The sequence below is a fragment of the Oncorhynchus mykiss genome, chromosome 30 (assembly GCF_057628025.1).
Source record: "Oncorhynchus mykiss isolate SJ-2025 chromosome 30, ASM5762802v1, whole genome shotgun sequence".
NCBI classification, from domain to species: domain Eukaryota; kingdom Metazoa; phylum Chordata; class Actinopteri; order Salmoniformes; family Salmonidae; genus Oncorhynchus; species Oncorhynchus mykiss.
This window is the reverse complement of record NC_143051.1, coordinates 17813212-17837026: the sequence shown is the minus strand read 5'-3', so window position 1 is coordinate 17837026 and position 23815 is coordinate 17813212. Positions and strand designations below refer to the sequence as shown.

Here is a 23815-nt window from a genome sequence, read left to right as displayed (position 1 = left end):
CTTTCTCCCTCTATTACCTCCTCTTTCTCCCTCTATTTCCTCTTCTTTCTCCCTCTATTTCCTCCTCTTTCTCCCTCTATTTCCTCTTCTTTCTCCCTCTATTTCCTCCTCTTTCTCCCTCTATTTCCTCTTCTTTCTCCCTCTATTTCCTCCTCTTTCTCCCTCTATTTCCTCTTCTTTCTCCCTCTATTTCCTCCTCTTTCTCACTATATTTCCTCCTCTTTCTCCCTCTTTATTTTTTCCTCTCTGATTTTTCCTTTTTCTATTCCTCTATCTACCCATCCCTCTCAGCCTGTGGCTGTATCCTGCACACGCACACGCGTGCACACACACACACGCGTGCACACACAAACACACACGCGTGCACACACACACACACACAAACACACACAAACACACACACACACGTCTTCTCTAACACAATTTGGTACCTGAATCGCACCGGTTTTAAGTTTGAAAAAAAGTGTTTATTAAACATTTAGAGGGGGTTGTTATAGTAGTGGTGGATTGTGCTACTAGCTCTCACAGTCACCATTCAGATTGAATGCCTAACCTTACGAATTTGGAGTTAAACTTAAACCCTTCTTAACCTTAAACCCTTCTTAACCTTAAACCCTTCTAAATTGACATTTTGGAACAAATTTGAATTTTGATGTTTGAGAAACATGGCTACACGTCTAATTCTGACAGGTTACGGTTTGGGATAGGCTTAAAACAAAAACATAAAAAACTTTCTATCGCTGGATTTGAACTTGCAACCTTTAGAATCAGAGGCAGATTCTTACGCCCATCTACCATCCCCATCCACAACACCAGACCTACTTGAAGGTAACAGCGCTCACTGTTGCCCCTAGTGGCCGGTTTCCACATCATCTCCCAACGTCCTCAGACATGGATGGATGTTTTTCACGCTCAACATTTTCCCTTGTGTATCAAGAATGGTTCACCCCCCAAAGGACATCCAGCCAACTTGACACAACTGTGAGAAGATTTGGAGTCAACATGGGCCAGCATCCCTGTGGAACACTTGACACCTTGTAGAGTCCATGCCCCGACGAATTGAGCCTGTTCTGAGGGCAAAGGGGGGGGGGGTGCAACTCAATATTAGGAAGGTGTTCCTAATGTTTGGTATACTCAGTGTATTATATTTTTGTTATTCATTATAATATAAATAACAAATGTTCCCTAATGAATCACCATTACCCTTCCTTATGTCAAAGCAAGCCATGTCCCAGGCAGAATGGCCTATACAAACCAGGAGTCTATCTCCTGTTTCTGTAATGTGAGGCAGAATGGCCTATACAAACCAGGAGTCTATCTCCTGTTTCTGTAATGTGAGGCAGAACAGCCTATACAAACTAGGAGTCTATCTCCTGTTTCTGTAATGTGAGGCAGAATGGCCTATACAAACTAGGAGTCTATCTCCTGTTTCTGTAATGTGAGGCAGAATGGCCTATACAAACCAGGAGTCTATCTCATGTTTCTGTAATGTGAGGCAGAATGGCCTATACAAACCAGGAGTCTATCTCCTGTTTCTGTAATGTGAGGCAGAAGAGCCTATACAAACCAGGAGTCTATCTCCTGTTTCTGTAATGTGAGGCAGATGAATGATTCAATTCACCCTCTAGACAGGACACTAGTCTATCTCCTGTTTCTGTAACGTGAGGCAGATTAATGATTAAATTCACCCTCTAGACAGGACACTAGTCTATCTCCTGTTTCTGTAACGTGGGGCAGATTAATGATTAAATTCACCCTCTAGACAGGACACTAGTCTATCTCCTGTTTCTGTAACGTGAGGCAGATTAATGTCCAAGTACACTCTTATATCAGGAAAAGTCCATTGACTCACCGTGACGCCATAGAAGTTGGTTTCGTTCATGACGTCCAGCACCAGCCTGCCCACCTCCCGGTCGTCCACGGTGAAGTTGTGGTACATGTCCTGCCTCTCCTTGTGCTGCAGTAAATCCATGACGCGGGTCAGGGTCTTCGCTATCACCCAGATCCCGTCGTAGGCGAAGCCGTGGTACTTCGAGGGCTCCACCCCCTTCTGCTGCAGCTCTTTACTGTACTCCCTCTCGTACTCCTTAGGTGTCTGGATGTAGAGAGAGAGAGGATAGTCATTTAATCAACATCCTACTTCTAAGGTGTCTGGATGTAGAGAGAGAGAGGATAGTCATTTAATCAACATCCTACTCCTTAGGTGTCTGGATGTAGAGAGAGAGGATAGTCATTTAATCAACATCCTACTCCTTAGGTGTCTGGATGTAGAGAGAGAGAGGATAGTCATTTAATCAACATCCTACTTCTAAGGTGTCGGGATGTAGAGAGAGAGAGGATAGTCATTTAATCAACATCCTACTCCTTAGGTGTCTGGATGTAGAGAGAGAGAGGACAGTCATTTAATCAACATCCTACTTCTAAGGTGTCTGGATGTAGAGAGAGAGAGGATAGTCATTTAATCAACATCCTACTCCTTAGGTGTCTGGATGTAGAGAGAGAGAGGATAGTCATTTAATCAACATCCTACTTCTAAGGTGTCTGGATGTAGAGAGAGAGGATAGTCATTTAATCAACATCCTACTCCTTAGGTGTCTGGATGTAGAGAGAGAGAGGATAGTCATTTAATCAACATCCTACTTCTAAGGTGTCAATCTAGGGGGAAAGAGGGGATAATCAATTAATCAATATCCAACTTCTTAGTTGTCTGAATGTAGGGAAAAAGTTTAGATAGGGCTGTGTCCCTAATGGCACCCTATCCCCTACATAGTGCATTACTTTTGACCAGAGCACTATGGACCTGGTCAAAAGTAGCACACTATAAAAGGAAAGCAGGGTGCCATTTTGGACGCAGACGTAGACTAAAAAGCATGTTCAATGGAACGCTTACCCTTCCAGAGATGCCCTTGACCTGTTTTGCGCTGAGCGGTTCAAAGTCCACAGCAATGTATCCCTCCATAGCGGTCAGCAGCTTCCTGGTGGTGCAGTTGGTGGAGTTGGCTTGCTCCCACCAGTTCCCCTGGTACCAGCCTGGTATGATCCACTGGTACTTACTACCATACATGTTCAGGTTGTACGCCTGGGGGAGGGATGTTCAGTTAGTACGCACACAGGCATGTTGACATAAACACACACCACACACAAGAACACACCTTCAATACCAGTCAATAATGTCAATATAAATAGGCTTTCAGCTTTTACTGAAGCTCATTATGGATATCACACCACACATCTGCAGCCCCATGACAACTTGATGTGTGTGTGTGTGTGTGTGTGTGTGTGTGTGTGTAGAACAATACTCACACAGCAGAATACTTTGGAGGCCAGATTCTCATCAAACTGTCCGATAATGATCCTCACATCATTATCCTATAGAGATGACATAACAAACAGGAGATGTGTCAGTCTTCCACTATAAGCGGCTAAAGAGATGTGTCAGTCTACCACTACAACCAGCTAAAGAGATGAGTCAGTCTTTCACTACAACCAGCTAAAGAGATGTGTCAGTCTTCCACTACAACCAGCTAAAGAGATGAGTCAGTCTTTCACTACAACCAGCTAAAGAGATGTGTCAGTCTTCCTCCACAAGCAGCGAAAGACATGAGTCAGTCTTCCACTACAACCAGCTAAAGAGATGTGTCAGTCTTCCACTACAACCAGCTAAAGAGATGTGTCAGTCTTCCACTACAACCAGCTAAAGAGATGTGTCAGTCTTCCACTACAACCAGCTAAAGAGATGAGTCAGTCTTCCACTACAACCAGCTAAAGAGATGTGTCAGTCTTCCACTACAAACAGCTAAAGAGATGTGTCAGTCTTCCACTACAAACAGCTAAAGAGATGTGTCAGTCTTCCACTACAACCAGCTAAAGAGATGAGTCAGTCTTCCACTACAACCAGCTAAAGAGATGTGTCAGTCTTCCACTACAAACAGCTAAAGAGATGTGTCAGTCTTCCACTACAACCAGCTAAAGAGATGTGTCAGTCTTCCACTACAAACAGCTAAAGAGATGTGTCAGTCTTCCACTACAAGCATTTAAGGACATGAGTCAGTCTTCTTCCACAAGCAGCTAAAGAGATGTGTCAGTCTTCCTCTACAACCAGCTAAAGAGATGTGTCAGTCTTCCACGACAAGCATTTAAGGACATGAGTCAGTCTACCAATACAACAAGCAGCTAAAGAGATGTGTCAGTCTTCCTCTACAACCAGCTAAAGAGATGTGTCAGTCTTCACCTACAACCAGCTAAAGAGATATGTCAGTCTTCCTCTACAACCAGCTAAAGAGATGCGTCAGTCTTCCTCTACAACCAGCTAACGAGATGTGTCAGTCTTCCACTACAACCAGCTAAAGAGATGTGTCAGTCTTCCACTACAACCAGCTAAAGAGATGCGTCAGTCTTCACCTACAACCAGCTAAAGAGATGTGTCAGTCTTCCACTACAACCAGCTAAAGAGATGCGTCAGTCTTCCACTACAACCAGCTAAAGAGATGTGTCAGTCTTCCACTTCAACCTGTTAAAGAGATGTGTCAGTTTTCCTCCACAAGCAGCTAAAAAGATGTGTCAGTCTTCCGCTACAAGCAGCTAAAGAGATGTGTCAGTCTTCCACTACAACCAGCTAAAGAGATGTGTCAGTCTTCCTCCACAAGCAGCTAAAAAGATGTGTCAGTCTTCCACTACAAGCAGCTAAAGAGTTGTGTCAGTCTTCCACTACAACCAGCTAAAGAGATGTGTCAGTCTTCTACTACAACCAGCTAAAGAGATGTGTCAGTCTTCCACTACAACCAGCTAAAGAGATATGTCAGTCTTCCTCCACAAGCAGCTAAAGAGATGTGTCAGTCTTCCACTACAACCAGCTAAAGAGATGTGTCAGTCTTCCACTACAAGCAGCTAAAGAGATGTGTCAGTCTTCCACTACAACCAGCTAAAGAGATGTGTCAGTCTTCCTCCACAAGCAGCTACAAATATGTGTCAGTCTTCCACTACAAGCAGCTAAAGAGATGTGTCAGTCTTCCACTACAACCAGCTAAAGAGATGTGTCAGTCTTCCTCCACAAGCAGCTAAAAAGATGTGTCAGTCTTCCACTACAAGCAGCTAAAGAAATGTGTCAGTCTTCCTCCACAACCAGCTAAAGAGATGTGTCAGTCTTCCTCCACAACCAGCTAAAGAGATGTGTCAGTCTTCCACTACAAGCATTTAAGGACATGAGTCAGTCTTCTTCCACAAGCAGCTAAAGAGATGTGTCAGTCTTCCTCTACAACCAGCTAAAGAGATGTGTCAGTCTTCACCTACAACCAGCTAAAGAGATGTGTCAGTCTTCCACTACAAGCATTTAAGGACATGAGTCAGTCTACCAATACAACAAGCAGCTAAAGAGATGTGTCAGTCTTCCTCTACAACCAGCTAAAGAGATGTGTCAGTCTTCACCTACAACCAGCTAAAGAGATATGTCAGTCTTCCTCTACAACCAGCTAAAGAGATGCGTCAGTCTTCCTCTACAACCAGCTAACGAGATGTGTCAGTCTTCCACTACAACCAGCTAAAGAGATGTGTCAGTCTTCCACTACAACCAGCTAAAGAGATGCGTCAGTCTTCACCTACAACCAGCTAAAGAGATGTGTCAGTCTTCCACTACAACCAGCTAAAGAGATGCGTCAGTCTTACACTACAACCAGCTAAAGAGATGTGTCAGTCTTCCACTTCAACCTGTTAAAGAGATGTGTCAGTCTTCCTCCACAAGCAGCTAAAAAGATGTGTCAGTCTTCCGCTACAAGCAGCTAAAGAGATGTGTCAGTCTTCCTCTACAACCAGCTAATGAGATGTGTCAGTCTTCCACTACAACCAGCTAAAGAGATGTGTCAGTCTTCCACTACAACCAGCTAAAGAGATGCGTCAGTCTTCACCTACAACCAGCTAAAGAGATGTGTCAGTCTTCCACTACAACCAGCTAAAGAGATGCGTCAGTCTTCCACTACAACCAGCTAAAGAGATGTGTCAGTCTTCCACTTCAACCTGTTAAAGAGATGTGTCAGTCTTCCTCCACAAGCAGCTAAAAAGATGTGTCAGTCTTCCTCCACAAGCAGCTAAAAAGATGTGTCAGTCTTCCACTACAAGCAGCTAAAGAGTTGTGTCAGTCTTCCACTACAACCAGCTAAAGAGATGTGTCAGTCTTCTACTACAACCAGCTAAAGAGATGTGTCAGTCTTCCACTACAACCAGCTAAAGAGATGTGTCAGTCTTCCTCCACAAACAGCTGAAGAGATGTGTCAGTCTTCCTCCACAAGCAGCTAAAGAGATGTGTCAGTCTTCACCTACAACCAGCTAAAGAGATATGTCAGTCTTCCTCTACAACCAGCTAAAGAGATGCGTCAGTCTTCCTCTACAACCAGCTAACGAGATGTGTCAGTCTTCCACTACAACCAGCTAAAGAGATGTGTCAGTCTTCCACTACAACCAGCTAAAGAGATGCGTCAGTCTTCACCTACAACCAGCTAAAGAGATGTGTCAGTCTTCCACTACAACCAGCTAAAGAGATGCGTCAGTCTTCCACTACAACCAGCTAAAGAGATGTGTCAGTCTTCCACTTCAACCTGTTAAAGAGATGTGTCAGTCTTCCTCCACAAGCAGCTAAAAAGATGTGTCAGTCTTCCGCTACAAGCAGCTAAAGAGATGTGTCAGTCTTCCTCTACAACCAGCTAATGAGATGTGTCAGTCTTCCACTACAACCAGCTAAAGAGATGTGTCAGTCTTCCACTACAACCAGCTAAAGAGATGCGTCAGTCTTCACCTACAACCAGCTAAAGAGTTGTGTCAGTCTTCCACTACAACCAGCTAAAGAGATGTGTCAGTCTTCTACTACAACCAGCTAAAGAGATGTGTCAGTCTTCCACTACAACCAGCTAAAGAGATGTGTCAGTCTTCCTCCACAAACAGCTAAAAAGATGTGTCAGTCTTCCACTACAAGCAGCTAAAGAGTTGTGTCAGTCTTCCACTACAACCAGCTAAAGAGATGTGTCAGTCTTCTACTACAACCAGCTAAAGAGATGTGTCAGTCTTCCACTACAACCAGCTAAAGAGATGTGTCAGTCTTCCTCCACAAACAGCTGAAGAGATGTGTCAGTCTTCCTCCACAAGCAGCTAAAGAGATGTGTCAGTCTTCCACTACAAACAGCTAAAGAGATGTGTCAGTCTTCCACTACAAGCAGCTAAAGAGATGTGTCAGTCTTCCACTACAACCAGCTAAAGAGATGTGTCAGTCTTCCTCCACAAGCAGCTAAAAATATGTGTCAGTCTTCCACTACAAGCAGCTAAAGAGATGTGTCAGTCTTCCACTACAACCAGCTAAAGAGATGTGTCAGTCTTCCTCCACAAGCAGCTAAAAAGATGTGTCAGTCTTCCACTACAAGCAGCTAAAGAAATGTGTCAGTCTTCCTCCACAACCAGCTAAAGAGATGTGTCAGTCTTCCTCCACAACCAGCTAAAGAGATGTGTCAGTCTTCCACTACAAGCAGCTAAAGAGATGTGTCAGTCTTCCACTACAACCAGCTAAAGAGATGTGTCAGTCTTCACCTACAACCAGCTAAAGAGATATGTCAGTCTTCCTCTACAACCAGCTAAAGAGATGCGTCAGTCTTCCTCTACAACCAGCTAACGAGATGTGTCAGTCTTCCACTACAACCAGCTAAAGATATGTGTCAGTCTTCCACTACAACCAGCTAAAGAGATGCGTCAGTCTTCCACTACAACCAGCTAAAGAGATGTGTCAGTCTTCCACTTCAACCTGTTAAAGAGATGTGTCAGTCTTCCTCCACAAGCAGCTAAAAAGATGTGTCAGTCTTCCGCTACAAGCAGCTAAAGAGATGTGTCAGTCTTCCACTACAACCAGCTAAAGAGATGCGTCAGTCTTCCTCCACAAGCAGCTAAAGAGATGTGTCAGTCTTCCACTACAACCAGCTAAAGAGATGTGTCAGTCTTCCTCCACAAGCAGCTAAAGAGATGTGTCAGTCTTCCACTACAAGCATTTAAGGACATGAGTCAGTCTTCTTCCACAAGCAGCTAAAGAGATGTGTCAGTCTTCCTCTACAACCAGCTAAAGAGATGTGTCAGTCTTCACCTACAACCAGCTAAAGAGATGTGTCAGTCTTCCACTACAAGCATTTAAGGACATGAGTCAGTCTACCAATACAACAAGCAGCTAAAGAGATGTGTCAGTCTTCCTCTACAACCAGCTAAAGAGATGTGTCAGTCTTCACCTACAACCAGCTAAAGAGATATGTCAGTCTTCCTCTACAACCAGCTAAAGAGATGCGTCAGTCTTCCTCTACAACCAGCTAACGAGATGTGTCAGTCTTCCACTACAACCAGCTAAAGAGATGTGTCAGTCTTCCACTACAACCAGCTAAAGAGATGCGTCAGTCTTCACCTACAACCAGCTAAAGAGATGTGTCAGTCTTCCACTACAACCAGCTAAAGAGATGCGTCAGTCTTCCACTACAACCAGCTAAAGAGATGTGTCAGTCTTCCACTTCAACCTGTTAAAGAGATGTGTCAGTCTTCCTCCACAAGCAGCTAAAAAGATGTGTCAGTCTTCCGCTACAAGCAGCTAAAGAGATGTGTCAGTCTTCCTCTACAACCAGCTAACGAGATGTGTCAGTCTTCCACTACAACCAGCTAAAGAGATGTGTCAGTCTTCCACTACAACCAGCTAAAGAGATGCGTCAGTCTTCACCTACAACCAGCTAAAGAGATGTGTCAGTCTTCCACTACAACCAGCTAAAGAGATGCGTCAGTCTTCCACTACAACCAGCTAAAGAGATGTGTCAGTCTTCCACTTCAACCTGTTAAAGAGATGTGTCAGTCTTCCTCCACAAGCAGCTAAAAAGATGTGTCAGTCTTCCTCCACAAGCAGCTAAAAAGATGTGTCAGTCTTCCACTACAAGCAGCTAAAGAGTTGTGTCAGTCTTCCACTACAACCAGCTAAAGAGATGTGTCAGTCTTCTACTACAACCAGCTAAAGAGATGTGTCAGTCTTCCACTACAACCAGCTAAAGAGATGTGTCAGTCTTCCTCCACAAACAGCTGAAGAGATGTGTCAGTCTTCCTCCACAAGCAGCTAAAGAGATGTGTCAGTCTTCCACTACAAACAGCTAAAGAGATGTGTCAGTCTTCCACTACAAGCAGCTAAAGAGATGTGTCAGTCTTCCACTACAACCAGCTAAAGAGATGTGTCAGTCTTCCTCCACAAGCAGCTAAAAATATGTGTCAGTCTTCCACTACAAGCAGCTAAAGAGATGTGTCAGTCTTCCACTACAACCAGCTAAAGAGATGTGTCAGTCTTCCTCCACAAGCAGCTAAAACGATGTGTCAGTCTTCCACTACAAGCAGCTAAAGAAATGTGTCAGTCTTCCTCCACAACCAGCTAAAGAGATGTGTCAGTCTTCCTCCACAACCAGCTAAAGAGATGTGTCAGTCTTCCACTACAAGCAGCTAAAGAGATGTGTCAGTCTTCCACTACAACCAGCTAAAGAGATGTGTCAGTCTTCACCTACAACCAGCTAAAGAGATATGTCAGTCTTCCTCTACAACCAGCTAAAGAGATGCGTCAGTCTTCCTCTACAACCAGCTAACGAGATGTGTCAGTCTTCCACTACAACCAGCTAAAGATATGTGTCAGTCTTCCACTACAACCAGCTAAAGAGATGCGTCAGTCTTCCACTACAACCAGCTAAAGAGATGTGTCAGTCTTCCACTTCAACCTGTTAAAGAGATGTGTCAGTCTTCCTCCACAAGCAGCTAAAAAGATGTGTCAGTCTTCCGCTACAAGCAGCTAAAGAGATGTGTCAGTCTTCCACTACAACCAGCTAAAGAGATGTGTCAGTCTTCCTCCACAAGCAGCTAAAGAGATGTGTCAGTCTTCCACTACAACCAGCTAAAGAGATGTGTCAGTCTTCCTCCACAAGCAGCTAAAGAGATGTGTCAGTCTTCCACTACAAGCATTTAAGGACATGAGTCAGTCTTCTTCCACAAGCAGCTAAAGAGATGTGTCAGTCTTCCTCTACAACCAGCTAAAGAGATGTGTCAGTCTTCACCTACAACCAGCTAAAGAGATGTGTCAGTCTTCCACTACAAGCATTTAAGGACATGAGTCAGTCTACCAATACAACAAGCAGCTAAAGAGATGTGTCAGTCTTCCTCTACAACCAGCTAAAGAGATGTGTCAGTCTTCACCTACAACCAGCTAAAGAGATATGTCAGTCTTCCTCTACAACCAGCTAAAGAGATGCGTCAGTCTTCCTCTACAACCAGCTAACGAGATGTGTCAGTCTTCCACTACAACCAGCTAAAGAGATGTGTCAGTCTTCCACTACAACCAGCTAAAGAGATGCGTCAGTCTTCACCTACAACCAGCTAAAGAGATGTGTCAGTCTTCCACTACAACCAGCTAAAGAGATGCGTCAGTCTTCCACTACAACCAGCTAAAGAGATGTGTCAGTCTTCCACTTCAACCTGTTAAAGAGATGTGTCAGTCTTCCTCCACAAGCAGCTAAAAAGATGTGTCAGTCTTCCGCTACAAGCAGCTAAAGAGATGTGTCAGTCTTCCACTACAACCAGCTAAAGAGATGTGTCAGTCTTCCTCCACAAGCAGCTAAAAAGATGTGTCAGTCTTCTACTACAACCAGCTAAAGAGATGTGTCAGTCTTCCACTACAACCAGCTAAAGAGATGTGTCAGTCTTCCTCCACAAACAGCTGAAGAGATGTGTCAGTCTTCCTCCACAAGCAGCTAAAGAGATGTGTCAGTCTTCCACTACAAACAGCTAAAGAGATGTGTCAGTCTTCCACTACAAGCAGCTAAAGAGATGTGTCAGTCTTCCACTACAACCAGCTAAAGAGATGTGTCAGTCTTCCTCCACAAGCAGCTAAAAATATGTGTCAGTCTTCCACTACAAGCAGCTAAAGAGATGTGTCAGTCTTCCACTACAACCAGCTAAAGAGATGTGTCAGTCTTCCTCCACAAGCAGTTAAAAAGATGTGTCAGTCTTCCACTACAAGCAGCTAAAGAAATGTGTCAGTCTTCCTCCACAACCAGCTAAAGAGATGTGTCAGTCTTCCTCCACAACCAGCTAAAGAGATGTGTCAGTCTTCCACTACAAGCATTTAAGGACATGAGTCAGTCTTCTTCCACAAGCAGCTAAAGAGATGTATCAGTCTTCCTCTACAACCAGCTAAAGAGATGTGTCAGTCTTCACCTACAACCAGCTAAAGAGATGTGTCAGTCTTCCACTACAAGCATTTAAGGACATGAGTCAGTCTACCAATACAACAAGCAGCTAAAGAGATGTGTCAGTCTTCCTCTACAACCAGCTAAAGAGATGTGTCAGTCTTCACCTACAACCAGCTAAAGAGATATGTCAGTCTTCCTCTACAACCAGCTAAAGAGATGCGTCAGTCTTCCTCTACAACCAGCTAACGAGATGTGTCAGTCTTCCACTACAACCAGCTAAAGAGATGTGTCAGTCTTCCACTACAACCAGCTAAAGAGATGCGTCAGTCTTCACCTACAACCAGCTAAAGAGATGTGTCAGTCTTCCACTACAACCAGCTAAAGAGATGCGTCAGTCTTCACCTACAACCAGCTAAAGAGATGTGTCAGTCTTCCACTACAACCAGCTAAAGAGATGCGTCAGTCTTCCACTACAACCAGCTAAAGAGATGTGTCAGTCTTCCACTTCAACCTGTTAAAGAGATGTGTCAGTCTTCCTCCACAAGCAGCTAAAAAGATGTGTCAGTCTTCCGCTACAAGCAGCTAAAGAGATGTGTCAGTCTTCCTCTACAACCAGCTAATGAGATGTGTCAGTCTTCCACTACAACCAGCTAAAGAGATGTGTCAGTCTTCCACTACAACCAGCTAAAGAGATGCGTCAGTCTTCACCTACAACCAGCTAAAGAGTTGTGTCATCTTCCACTACAACCAGCTAAAGAGATGTGTCAGTCTTCTACTACAACCAGCTAAAGAGATGTGTCAGTCTTCCACTACAACCAGCTAAAGAGATGTGTCAGTCTTCCTCCACAAACAGCTGAAGAGATGTGTCAGTCTTCCTCCACAAGCAGCTAAAAAGATGTGTCAGTCTTCCACTACAAGCAGCTAAAGAGTTGTGTCAGTCTTCCACTACAACCAGCTAAAGAGATGTGTCAGTCTTCTACTACAACCAGCTAAAGAGATGTGTCAGTCTTCCACTACAACCAGCTAAAGAGATGTGTCAGTCTTCCTCCACAAACAGCTGAAGAGATGTGTCAGTCTTCCTCCACAAGCAGCTAAAGAGATGTGTCAGTCTTCCACTACAAACAGCTAAAGAGATGTGTCAGTCTTCCACTACAAGCAGCTAAAGAGATGTGTCAGTCTTCCACTACAACCAGCTAAAGAGATGTGTCAGTCTTCCTCCACAAGCAGCTAAAAATATGTGTCAGTCTTCCACTACAAGCAGCTAAAGAGATGTGTCAGTCTTCCACTACAACCAGCTAAAGAGATGTGTCAGTCTTCCTCCACAAGCAGCTAAAAAGATGTGTCAGTCTTCCACTACAAGCAGCTAAAGAAATGTGTCAGTCTTCCTCCACAACCAGCTAAAGAGATGTGTCAGTCTTCCTCCACAACCAGCTAAAGAGATGTGTCAGTCTTCCACTACAAGCAGCTAAAGAGATGTGTCAGTCTTCCACTACAACCAGCTAAAGAGATGTGTCAGTCTTCACCTACAACCAGCTAAAGAGATATGTCAGTCTTCCTCTACAACCAGCTAAAGAGATGCGTCAGTCTTCCTCTACAACCAGCTAACGAGATGTGTCAGTCTTCCACTACAACCAGCTAAAGATATGTGTCAGTCTTCCACTACAACCAGCTAAAGAGATGCGTCAGTCTTCCACTACAAGCAGCTAAAGAGATGTGTCAGTCTTCCACTTCAACCTGTTAAAGAGATGTGTCAGTCTTCCTCCACAAGCAGCTAAAAAGATGTGTCAGTCTTCCGCTACAAGCAGCTAAAGAGATGTGTCAGTCTTCCACTACAACCAGCTAAAGAGATGCGTCAGTCTTCCTCCACAAGCAGCTAAAGAGATGTGTCAGTCTTCCACTACAACCAGCTAAAGAGATGTGTCAGTCTTCCTCCACAAGCAGCTAAAGAGATGTGTCAGTCTTCCACTACAAGCATTTAAGGACATGAGTCAGTCTTCTTCCACAAGCAGCTAAAGAGATGTGTCAGTCTTCCTCTACAACCAGCTAAAGAGATGTGTCAGTCTTCACCTACAACCAGCTAAAGAGATGTGTCAGTCTTCCACTACAAGCATTTAAGGACATGAGTCAGTCTACCAATACAACAAGCAGCTAAAGAGATGTGTCAGTCTTCCTCTACAACCAGCTAAAGAGATGTGTCAGTCTTCACCTACAACCAGCTAAAGAGATATGTCAGTCTTCCTCTACAACCAGCTAAAGAGATGCGTCAGTCTTCCTCTACAACCAGCTAACGAGATGTGTCAGTCTTCCACTACAACCAGCTAAAGAGATGTGTCAGTCTTCCACTACAACCAGCTAAAGAGATGCGTCAGTCTTCACCTACAACCAGCTAAAGAGATGTGTCAGTCTTCCACTACAACCAGCTAAAGAGATGCGTCAGTCTTCCACTACAACCAGCTAAAGAGATGTGTCAGTCTTCCACTTCAACCTGTTAAAGAGATGTGTCAGTCTTCCTCCACAAGCAGCTAAAAAGATGTGTCAGTCTTCCGCTACAAGCAGCTAAAGAGATGTGTCAGTCTTCCTCTACAACCAGCTAACGAGATGTGTCAGTCTTCCACTACAACCAGCTAAAGAGATGTGTCAGTCTTCCACTACAACCAGCTAAAGAGATGCGTCAGTCTTCACCTACAACCAGCTAAAGAGATGTGTCAGTCTTCCACTACAACCAGCTAAAGAGATGCGTCAGTCTTCCACTACAACCAGCTAAAGAGATGTGTCAGTCTTCCACTTCAACCTGTTAAAGAGATGTGTCAGTCTTCCTCCACAAGCAGCTAAAAAGATGTGTCAGTCTTCCTCCACAAGCAGCTAAAAAGATGTGTCAGTCTTCCACTACAAGCAGCTAAAGAGTTGTGTCAGTCTTCCACTACAACCAGCTAAAGAGATGTGTCAGTCTTCTACTACAACCAGCTAAAGAGATGTGTCAGTCTTCCACTACAACCAGCTAAAGAGATGTGTCAGTCTTCCTCCACAAACAGCTGAAGAGATGTGTCAGTCTTCCTCCACAAGCAGCTAAAGAGATGTGTCAGTCTTCCACTACAAACAGCTAAAGAGATGTGTCAGTCTTCCACTACAAGCAGCTAAAGAGATGTGTCAGTCTTCCACTACAACCAGCTAAAGAGATGTGTCAGTCTTCCTCCACAAGCAGCTAAAAATATGTGTCAGTCTTCCACTACAAGCAGCTAAAGAGATGTGTCAGTCTTCCACTACAACCAGCTAAAGAGATGTGTCAGTCTTCCTCCACAAGCAGCTAAAACGATATGTCAGTCTTCCACTACAAGCAGCTAAAGAAATGTGTCAGTCTTCCTCCACAACCAGCTAAAGAGATGTGTCAGTCTTCCTCCACAACCAGCTAAAGAGATGTGTCAGTCTTCCACTACAAGCAGCTAAAGAGATGTGTCAGTCTTCCACTACAACCAGCTAAAGAGATGTGTCAGTCTTCACCTACAACCAGCTAAAGAGATATGTCAGTCTTCCTCTACAACCAGCTAAAGAGATGCGTCAGTCTTCCTCTACAACCAGCTAACGAGATGTGTCAGTCTTCCACTACAACCAGCTAAAGATATGTGTCAGTCTTCCACTACAACCAGCTAAAGAGATGCGTCAGTCTTCCACTACAACCAGCTAAAGAGATGTGTCAGTCTTCCACTTCAACCTGTTAAAGAGATGTGTCAGTCTTCCTCCACAAGCAGCTAAAAAGATGTGTCAGTCTTCCGCTACAAGCAGCTATAGAGATGTGTCAGTCTTCCACTACAACCAGCTAAAGAGATGTGTCAGTCTTCCTCCACAAGCAGCTAAAGAGATGTGTCAGTCTTCCACTACAACCAGCTAAAGAGATGTGTCAGTCTTCCTCCACAAGCAGCTAAAGAGATGTGTCAGTCTTCCACTACAAGCATTTAAGGACATGAGTCAGTCTTCTTCCACAAGCAGCTAAAGAGATGTGTCAGTCTTCCTCTACAACCAGCTAAAGAGATGTGTCAGTCTTCACCTACAACCAGCTAAAGAGATGTGTCAGTCTTCCACTACAAGCATTTAAGGACATGAGTCAGTCTACCAATACAACAAGCAGCTAAAGAGATGTGTCAGTCTTCCTCTACAACCAGCTAAAGAGATGTGTCAGTCTTCACCTACAACCAGCTAAAGAGATATGTCAGTCTTCCTCTACAACCAGCTAAAGAGATGCGTCAGTCTTCCTCTACAACCAGCTAACGAGATGTGTCAGTCTTCCACTACAACCAGCTAAAGAGATGTGTCAGTCTTCCACTACAACCAGCTAAAGAGATGCGTCAGTCTTCACCTACAACCAGCTAAAGAGATGTGTCAGTCTTCCACTACAACCAGCTAAAGAGATGCGTCAGTCTTCCACTACAACCAGCTAAAGAGATGTGTCAGTCTTCCACTTCAACCTGTTAAAGAGATGTGTCAGTCTTCCTCCACAAGCAGCTAAAAAGATGTGTCAGTCTTCCGCTACAAGCAGCTAAAGAGATGTGTCAGTCTTCCACTACAACCAGCTAAAGAGATGTGTCAGTCTTCCTCCACAAGCAGCTAAAAAGATGTGTCAGTCTTCTACTACAACCAGCTAAAGAGATGTGTCAGTCTTCCACTACAACCAGCTAAAGAGATGTGTCAGTCTTCCTCCACAAACAGCTGAAGAGATGTGTCAGTCTTCCTCCACAAGCAGCTAAAGAGATGTGTCAGTCTTCCACTACAAACAGCTAAAGAGATGTGTCAGTCTTCCACTACAAGCAGCTAAAGAGATGTGTCAGTCTTCCACTACAACCAGCTAAAGAGATGTGTCAGTCTTCCTCCACAAGCAGCTAAAAATATGTGTCAGTCTTCCACTACAAGCAGCTAAAGAGATGTGTCAGTCTTCCACTACAACCAGCTAAAGAGATGTGTCAGTCTTCCTCCACAAGCAGTTAAAAAGATGTGTCAGTCTTCCACTACAAGCAGCTAAAGAAATGTGTCAGTCTTCCTCCACAACCAGCTAAAGAGATGTGTCAGTCTTCCTCCACAACCAGCTAAAGAGATGTGTCAGTCTTCCACTACAAGCATTTAAGGACATGAGTCAGTCTTCTTCCACAAGCAGCTAAATAGATGTATCAGTCTTCCTCTACAACCAGCTAAAGAGATGTGTCAGTCTTCACCTACAACCAGCTAAAGAGATGTGTCAGTCTTCCACTACAAGCATTTAAGGACATGAGTCAGTCTACCAATACAACAAGCAGCTAAAGAGATGTGTCAGTCTTCCTCTACAACCAGCTAAAGAGATGTGTCAGTCTTCACCTACAACCAGCTAAAGAGATATGTCAGTCTTCCTCTACAACCAGCTAAAGAGATGCGTCAGTCTTCCTCTACAACCAGCTAACGAGATGTGTCAGTCTTCCACTACAACCAGCTAAAGAGATGTGTCAGTCTTCCACTACAACCAGCTAAAGAGATGCGTCAGTCTTCACCTACAACCAGCTAAAGAGATGTGTCAGTCTTCCACTACAACCAGCTAAAGAGATGCGTCAGTCTTCCACTACAACCAGCTAAAGAGATGTGTCAGTCTTCCACTTCAACCTGTTAAAGAGATGTGTCAGTCTTCCTCCACAAGCAGCTAAAAATATGTGTCAGTCTTCCGCTACAAGCAGCTAAAGAGATGTGTCAGTCTTCCACTACAACCAGCTAAAGAGATGTGTCAGTCTTCCTCCACAAGCAGCTAAAAAGATGTGTCAGTCTTCCACTACAAGCAGCTAAAGAGTTGTGTCAGTCTTCCACTACAACCAGCTAAAGAGATGTGTCAGTCTTCTACTACAACCAGCTAAAGAGATGTGTCAGTCTTCCACTACAACCAGCTAAAGAGATGTGTCAGTCTTCCTCCACAAACAGCTGAAGAGATGTGTCAGTCTTCCTCCACAAGCAGCTAAAGAGATGTGTCAGTCTTCCACTACAAACAGCTAAAGAGATGTGTCAGTCTTCCACTACAAGCAGCTAAAGAGATGTGTCAGTCTTCCACTACAACCAGCTAAAGAGATGTGTCAGTCTTCCACTACAACCAGCTAAAGAGATGTGTCAGTCTTCCTCCACAAGCAGCTAAAAAGATGTGTCAGTCTTCCACTACAAGCAGCTAAAGAAATGTGTCAGTCTTCCTCCACAACCAGCTAAAGAGATGTGTCAGTCTTCCTCCACAACCAGCTAAAGAGATGTGTCAGTCTTCCACTACAAGCAGCTAAAGAGATGTGTCAGTCTTCCTCCACAAGCAGCTAAAAAGACATGTCAGTCTTCCACTACAAGTGAAAGAGAAATGATTGGCTACAAGATAATCTAATCATTAGCAGCAGTTATATCACAATACTGCATGTTGCATAATATACATATTCTATGCAAATATCACCACATTAAATATTCCTAAACAAAAGTAATAGCTGTTGTAGCGTGAGTATTTGATTGTGTATTGAAATTAAACATGTGATATAGGCACTTTAAAGATGTACAATCTTAATTTGACCAGTTTCTCACAGAGGGAAAATAATCCTGCAGCAAAAGGAAATGTGAATTGTTATGTAGATTATAAATAATGAACATTTGTGTAGGTTTTGATGCATTTTAAGTTAAGATGAATAACTTCTGACAATTTAAAATGGAATTTACAAACTTAAAAACCGCACAGGAAAATGTATCGTGATTAAATTACTTATTTGTTATTATTCAATTCCAACCAGTCATTTGAAGATTATCACATCAGTGTGATTTTCACGTCATCAGTGATGTGTAAGGACAACAGGGAACTGGCCTGCTGATGTGGGTGGTGTGCTTCGTCCCAAATGGCACCCTATTTCCTTAATAATAGTGCACTACTTTCAACCATGACCATAGGGCTCTGATCAAAAGTAGTGCAATATAAAGGGAATAGGGTGCCATTTAGGATGCACTTGGGGTGTTTCTTAGCTGGCTAAAGGGCAGAGGTCAGGCAAACAGGCAGAAATATCAAAGGCAGCAACTGTCCATCAATAACAACTCAGCCATTACTGTCAACAGTGAGAATTGTTTCCTATCCACTGGGCCAGAAGGAGAGATCTGCATTGAATTGAGAGCACATGCTAGCTGATTAGGTTAGTAAATAATTTACCAGCTCTTCTGTAGGAGCATTGGAGGTTCCCGGGTCTCTATCCGAGAAGAGCAATCTGTCACTACTCTGTGTTGGTGGTGCACTGCATACACTGCCCCAACCCATACAATCACACACAAACCATTCGATTCATCTTGAAACAGGAAGGCCATGACTGAAAGTGAAGCTTGACTCAGGTGCCGGACTATACAAGTCTATCAAAACACTGCTCAGAGCAAGACTCAAGCTGTATCTCAAATTTACCCCTATTCCCTATGGGCCCCGGTCAAATGTAGTGCACTATGTACAAAAGGGAATAGGGTGCCATTTAGTATGCAACTTAAGCCACAGGCATCAAGTCTAGAAAAGGTCAGTTTTGACTGATGAAGGATTTCTATCTAGCTTGAACCATAGCAACAGTGAATGGTCTTTTTCATTGCCAACAATACATTACATTACACTGTTAATTTAGTGAAAAAGCATAGATTGTCTAGTGACCATGGTCAATATCTGTCAAGTAATGCAATAAACAATCATAGACTTTCTCTGAAATATAGAACATTGATATATCATCGATTGGCCCGCTATCATTGTGACATGCTATGGGTGCTTTATAACATTTGTATAGATCTCGTGGCTATACAGGCCAAAGCATTTTCGATGTTGCCCGCTATGCATTTTCCAATGGTTGACTGAAATGTAGGTAGAGGGTGGCTACTATATGGGACAGAAATTAATTTGGTCAAAAACCTTTCATTTCCCTTTACGCCATAATGAAATAATCTTCCTGAGAGTCCATAATTGCTGTGACAAAAACAATTTATACATTTCTTCCTCAACATAAATTATTTTGCCATCAGTGAAATTACTTAACTTCAACTGTAAAAGTCCATACATTTCTGTGAAGTAAAACAACCGAAAATGTCACTCAGTCAGAGTTTCTAAACCATACTGTACTGTCTTTGAGTCAGTCGTGTGCCTGGTCTAAATAACAAACTGGCTAGTTTGCCTGTCTGTTAAGAGAAGTGTGGGCTGTACGTTGATCCTGCTTCTCTGATTGGATAGAGTGAAGCTGTATTTCTCCATCCACTCACTTCATCATTTCACCCGATCACTCTTCCTCATATGTTCTTGGTCTGATCATTTAGATTGCTGCTGCCACCCACTATGATTAATCACACCGTAAGGGTGGTTTGCTATCAAGCTATCAATGTGCAAAATATCTAACAAGTGGGCCAAGGTTAGGGAAAAATATGAAACTAACATACATTCTGACTGAGTGAAAGCAAACTTGGCTGCACACATACACACACACCCCTATGTGTGTTGTTCCTGCAGCCAACTGGTGGCCAAGTGGGTGGGCCTATGCCCTCCAAGTCCCCTCAACGGCTGCACCCCTGCCTAGTCATGTGAAATCCATAGATTAGGGCCTTTTGGGCAATTTATTTAAATTTATCGATTTTCTTATATGAACTGTAACTCAGTAAAATCTTTGAAATAGTTTCATGTTGCATTTAATTAAAACACTTCCAGTTTTTCAGTATATGTTAATTAGATTGAAGCACGGGTGCGTCAATCGACTGTAGGGGGCCACTCTGCCCCACAATACCTACAATGTTGCATGGGACTGTACTCAGAGCCAGAGTGCATGCTGGGAGCAAGCAGAATAGTTGGAGCTTTTGTGTGGACCACTCTGCTTTGAAGCCATTTTTCCTTTTCAGAACCCCTTTGGCTCGGGTTGAACCTGGATCTCGCAGGGATCTGGTCCTCCTGGGCCTGAATGATGCCACTGTTCCCTGGAGGAAGGCACTTAACCAAAATGACTCCAGCTGTTAGGGAAGTGGAGATTGACAATTCCAGCACAGAGAGACCTGGCACAATTCACCATGCTCTGTTCATGGACCCAGGGGAAAATTGGGCTTCATACTGTATTTGGTTCCATGATGTGAAAAATGGGCCCCCGACTAGAGGTTTCCGAGTTTCAGAGTGACAATTCTCAATACTGGTTTGTAATTGACATGTGGTGCTAGTTGCAGGTGGAACTGTTACACGTAGCTACCGAACTTCTTGGTGACAGGGGGGCAGTATTGAGTAGCTTGGATGAATGTGCCCAGAGTAAACTGCCTGCTACTATGTCCCAGATTCTAATATATGCATATTATTAGTAGTATTGGATAGAAAACACTCTGAAGTTTCTAAAACTGTTTGAATGATGTCTGTGAGTATAACAGAACTCATATGGCAGGCAAAAACCTGAGAAAAATCCAACCAGGAAATGGGAAATCTGAGGTTTGTAGGTTTTCAACTCTTTGCCATTCCAATATACAGTGTAAATGGGGTCATATTGCACTTCACAAGGCTTCCACTAGATGTCAACAGTCTTTAGAACTTTGTTTGAGGCTTCTACTATGAAGGGGGGCTGAATGAGAGGGGATTGAGCGAGGTGTCTGGCAGAGTGCCACAGGCTCGTGACGCGCGGTCACGAGAGAGTTAGCTCTCGTTCAATTGCTTTTCTACAGACATAGGAATTCTCCAGTTGGAACATTATTGAATATTTATGATAAAAACATCCTAAAGATTGATTCTATACTTATTGTGACAAGTTTCTACGGGCTGTAACGGAACTTTTTGAACTTTTCGTCCGACGTTCAGCTGGACCTGAATGCGCGTTTGGATTTGTTTACCAAACGCCCTAACAAAATAAGCTATTTGGACATAAATTATGAACTTTATCGAACAAATCAAACATTTATTGTGGAACTGGGATTCCTGGGAGGGCATTCAGATGAAGATCAAAGGTAAGTGAATATTTATAATGCTATTTCTGACTAATGTTGACTACACAATATGGCGGATATCTTTTTGGCTGCTTTGTTGTCTGAACGCTGTACTCAGATTATTGCATGGTTTGCTTTTTCCGTAAAGGTCTTTTGAAATCTGACACAGCGGTTGCATTAAGGAGAAGTATATCTCTAATTCCATGTATAACACTTGTATTTTCATCAACATTTATGATGAGTATTTCTGTAAATTGATGTGGCTCTCTGCAAAATCACCACGTTTTAGAACTACTGAACGTAACGCGCCAATGTAAAATGAGATTTTTTTAATATAAATATGCACTTTATCGAACAAAACATCTATGTATTGTGTAACATGAAGTCCTATGAGTGTCATCTGATGAAGATCATCAAAGGTAAGTGATGAATTTTATCTCTATTTGTGCTTTTTGTGACTCCTCTCTCTCCTCTATTTGTGTTTTTCTGTGAGTGTAACGGCTGTCGTCGGTGGAAGAAGGTGAGGACTCAAAACTCAAAACTGAACACTGAATAACAAAAACAACAAAGAAACAACCGAAACAGTTCTGTCTGGTGCAAACACACAAAGACTGAAAACAACCACCCACAAAACACAAAGGAAAACAGGCTACCTAAATATGGTTCTCAATCAGGGACAATGATAGACAGCTGCCTCTGATTGAGAACCATATCAGGCCAAACACAGAAATAGAAAATATAGAAAAACTAACATAGACTGCCCACCCCACCCCAACATAACATAGACTGCCCACCCCAACTCACGCCCTGACCATACTAAATAAAGACAAAACAAAGGAATAAAGGTCAGAACGTGACAGTGAGTTGGTGGTGACCTAACATAATCGTTTGTGGTGCTTTCGCTGTAAAGCATTTTTTAAATCAGACACTGTCTCTGGATTAACGAGAATTGTATCTTTAAAATGGTGTAAAATACTTGTATGCTTGAGGAATTTTAATTATGAGATTTTTGATGTTTTGAATTTGGCGCCCTGCACTTTCACCGGCTGTTGGCGAGGTGGGATGCTACCGTCCCACATATCTAAGAGAGGTTAAGGTTGGTCTGTTTGGGTCCTGGTGGTCTCTGGGATGTAGTTTTGTTATGGCTATTTTGTTTGACTTTCAGATCAGGTGGTTAGAGTACAGTATGTATTAACCAATGGCAACAGCTTGCCAGACATTTGCTTATTCCATGCTGGCGATGATGTTAGTAACTTTACTCTTGATGTATTTGCAGGGGTCAACGTAGCGACACTAAAAACACAATGAGGCTGTGTAAAAAAACACTAGGTATGGTGACATGGCTTTACTAAAGACTGTGGCTGCCTGTATAGTGCACTACTTTTGACCAGGACATATAGGATGCCATTTGGGTCACAGCCTGAATGAAATAAACAAGGTCTGTTTATGAGAATGTACACATACTGTATATCAGATTTATAGACTGACACTGTCGTATTTCGACCATTACAGCACCACAGTCTAGCTTTGATGATTACTTCATGGCAAGGGCACACATTACTAGATCTAATAATGGACATTGTCTAACGCGCCGTTCACAAACTCCATTCCTGGAGAGCTATTGGCACATGCAAGTCTTTGTTCCAGTTGAACACTAAAACACCAGTTTCAAACAACCGACTGACTGTGGTCTTAAGTCTGGACCGTGGCCAGCTTCATCTGGTGTGTTAGTGCTGGCCTGTAACAAAAACCTGCACAGTCAATAGATACAAGACACTTTATTGCCAGCCAAGCAAACAAGGTTAGTGTTGTTTGTTTATGGTACAGCATGGTGACTCTGAAGTGCAACAAATACACATATACAACTTATTCGGAGAGTATTCAGACACCTTGACTTTTTACACATTTTGTTAAGTTACAACCTTATTCTAAAACTGATTACATTCTTTTTTTCTCATCAACCTACACACAATACCCCATAATGACTAAGTAAAAACAGGTTTTAATAAATGTTTGCAAATTTATTACAAAATAAAAAACTGAAATAAGTATTCAGACCCCTTACTCAGCACTTTGTTGAAGCCCCATTGGCAGCGATTACAGCCTCGTCTTCTTGGGTATGATGCTACAAGCTTGGCACACCTGTATTTGGGGAGTTTCTCCCATTCTTCTCTGCAGATCCTCTCAAGCTCTGTCAGGTTAGATGGGGAGCGTCACGGCACAGCTTTTTTGTCTTGGCTGTGTGCTTAGGGTCGTTGTCCTGTTGGAAGGTGAACCTTCACCCCAGTCTGAGGTCCTGAGCGCTTTGGAGCAGGTTTTCATCAAGGAACTTTCTGTACTTTCCTCTGTTCATCTTTCCCTCGATACTGACTAGTCTTGCAGCCCCTGCTGCTGAAAAACATTCCCACAGCATGATGCTGTCACCACCATGCTTCACCATAGGGATGATGCCAGGTTTCCTCCAGACGTGACGCTTAGCATTCAGGCCAAAGAGTTTCATTTTGGTTTCATCAGACCAGAGAATCATGTTTCTCATGGTCTGAGAGTCTTTAGGTGCCTTTTGACTCCAAGCAGGCTGTCATGTGCCCTTTACTGAGTGGTTTCCGTCTGGCACCTCTACCATGAAGCCTGGTTGGTGGAGTGCTGCAGAGATGGTTGTTCTTCTAGAAGGT

General features: G+C 43.3%; 1 protein-coding gene across 1 annotated transcript in view; it reads right to left on the bottom strand.

Moving 5' to 3' along the window:
• Positions 1-23815, bottom strand: part of LOC110489398 (gamma-aminobutyric acid type B receptor subunit 2) — a 378500-nt gene that overhangs the window by 157896 nt on the left and 196789 nt on the right. Inside the window, exons 5-7 of the mRNA XM_090227680.1 lie at positions 3304-3369; positions 2891-3079; positions 1853-2095 (exon numbers count right to left, since the gene is read on the bottom strand). Of these exons, the coding sequence (XP_090083806.1) occupies positions 1853-2095; positions 2891-3079; positions 3304-3369 (498 nt within the window). The remainder of the gene's footprint in view (positions 1-1852; positions 2096-2890; positions 3080-3303; positions 3370-23815) is intronic.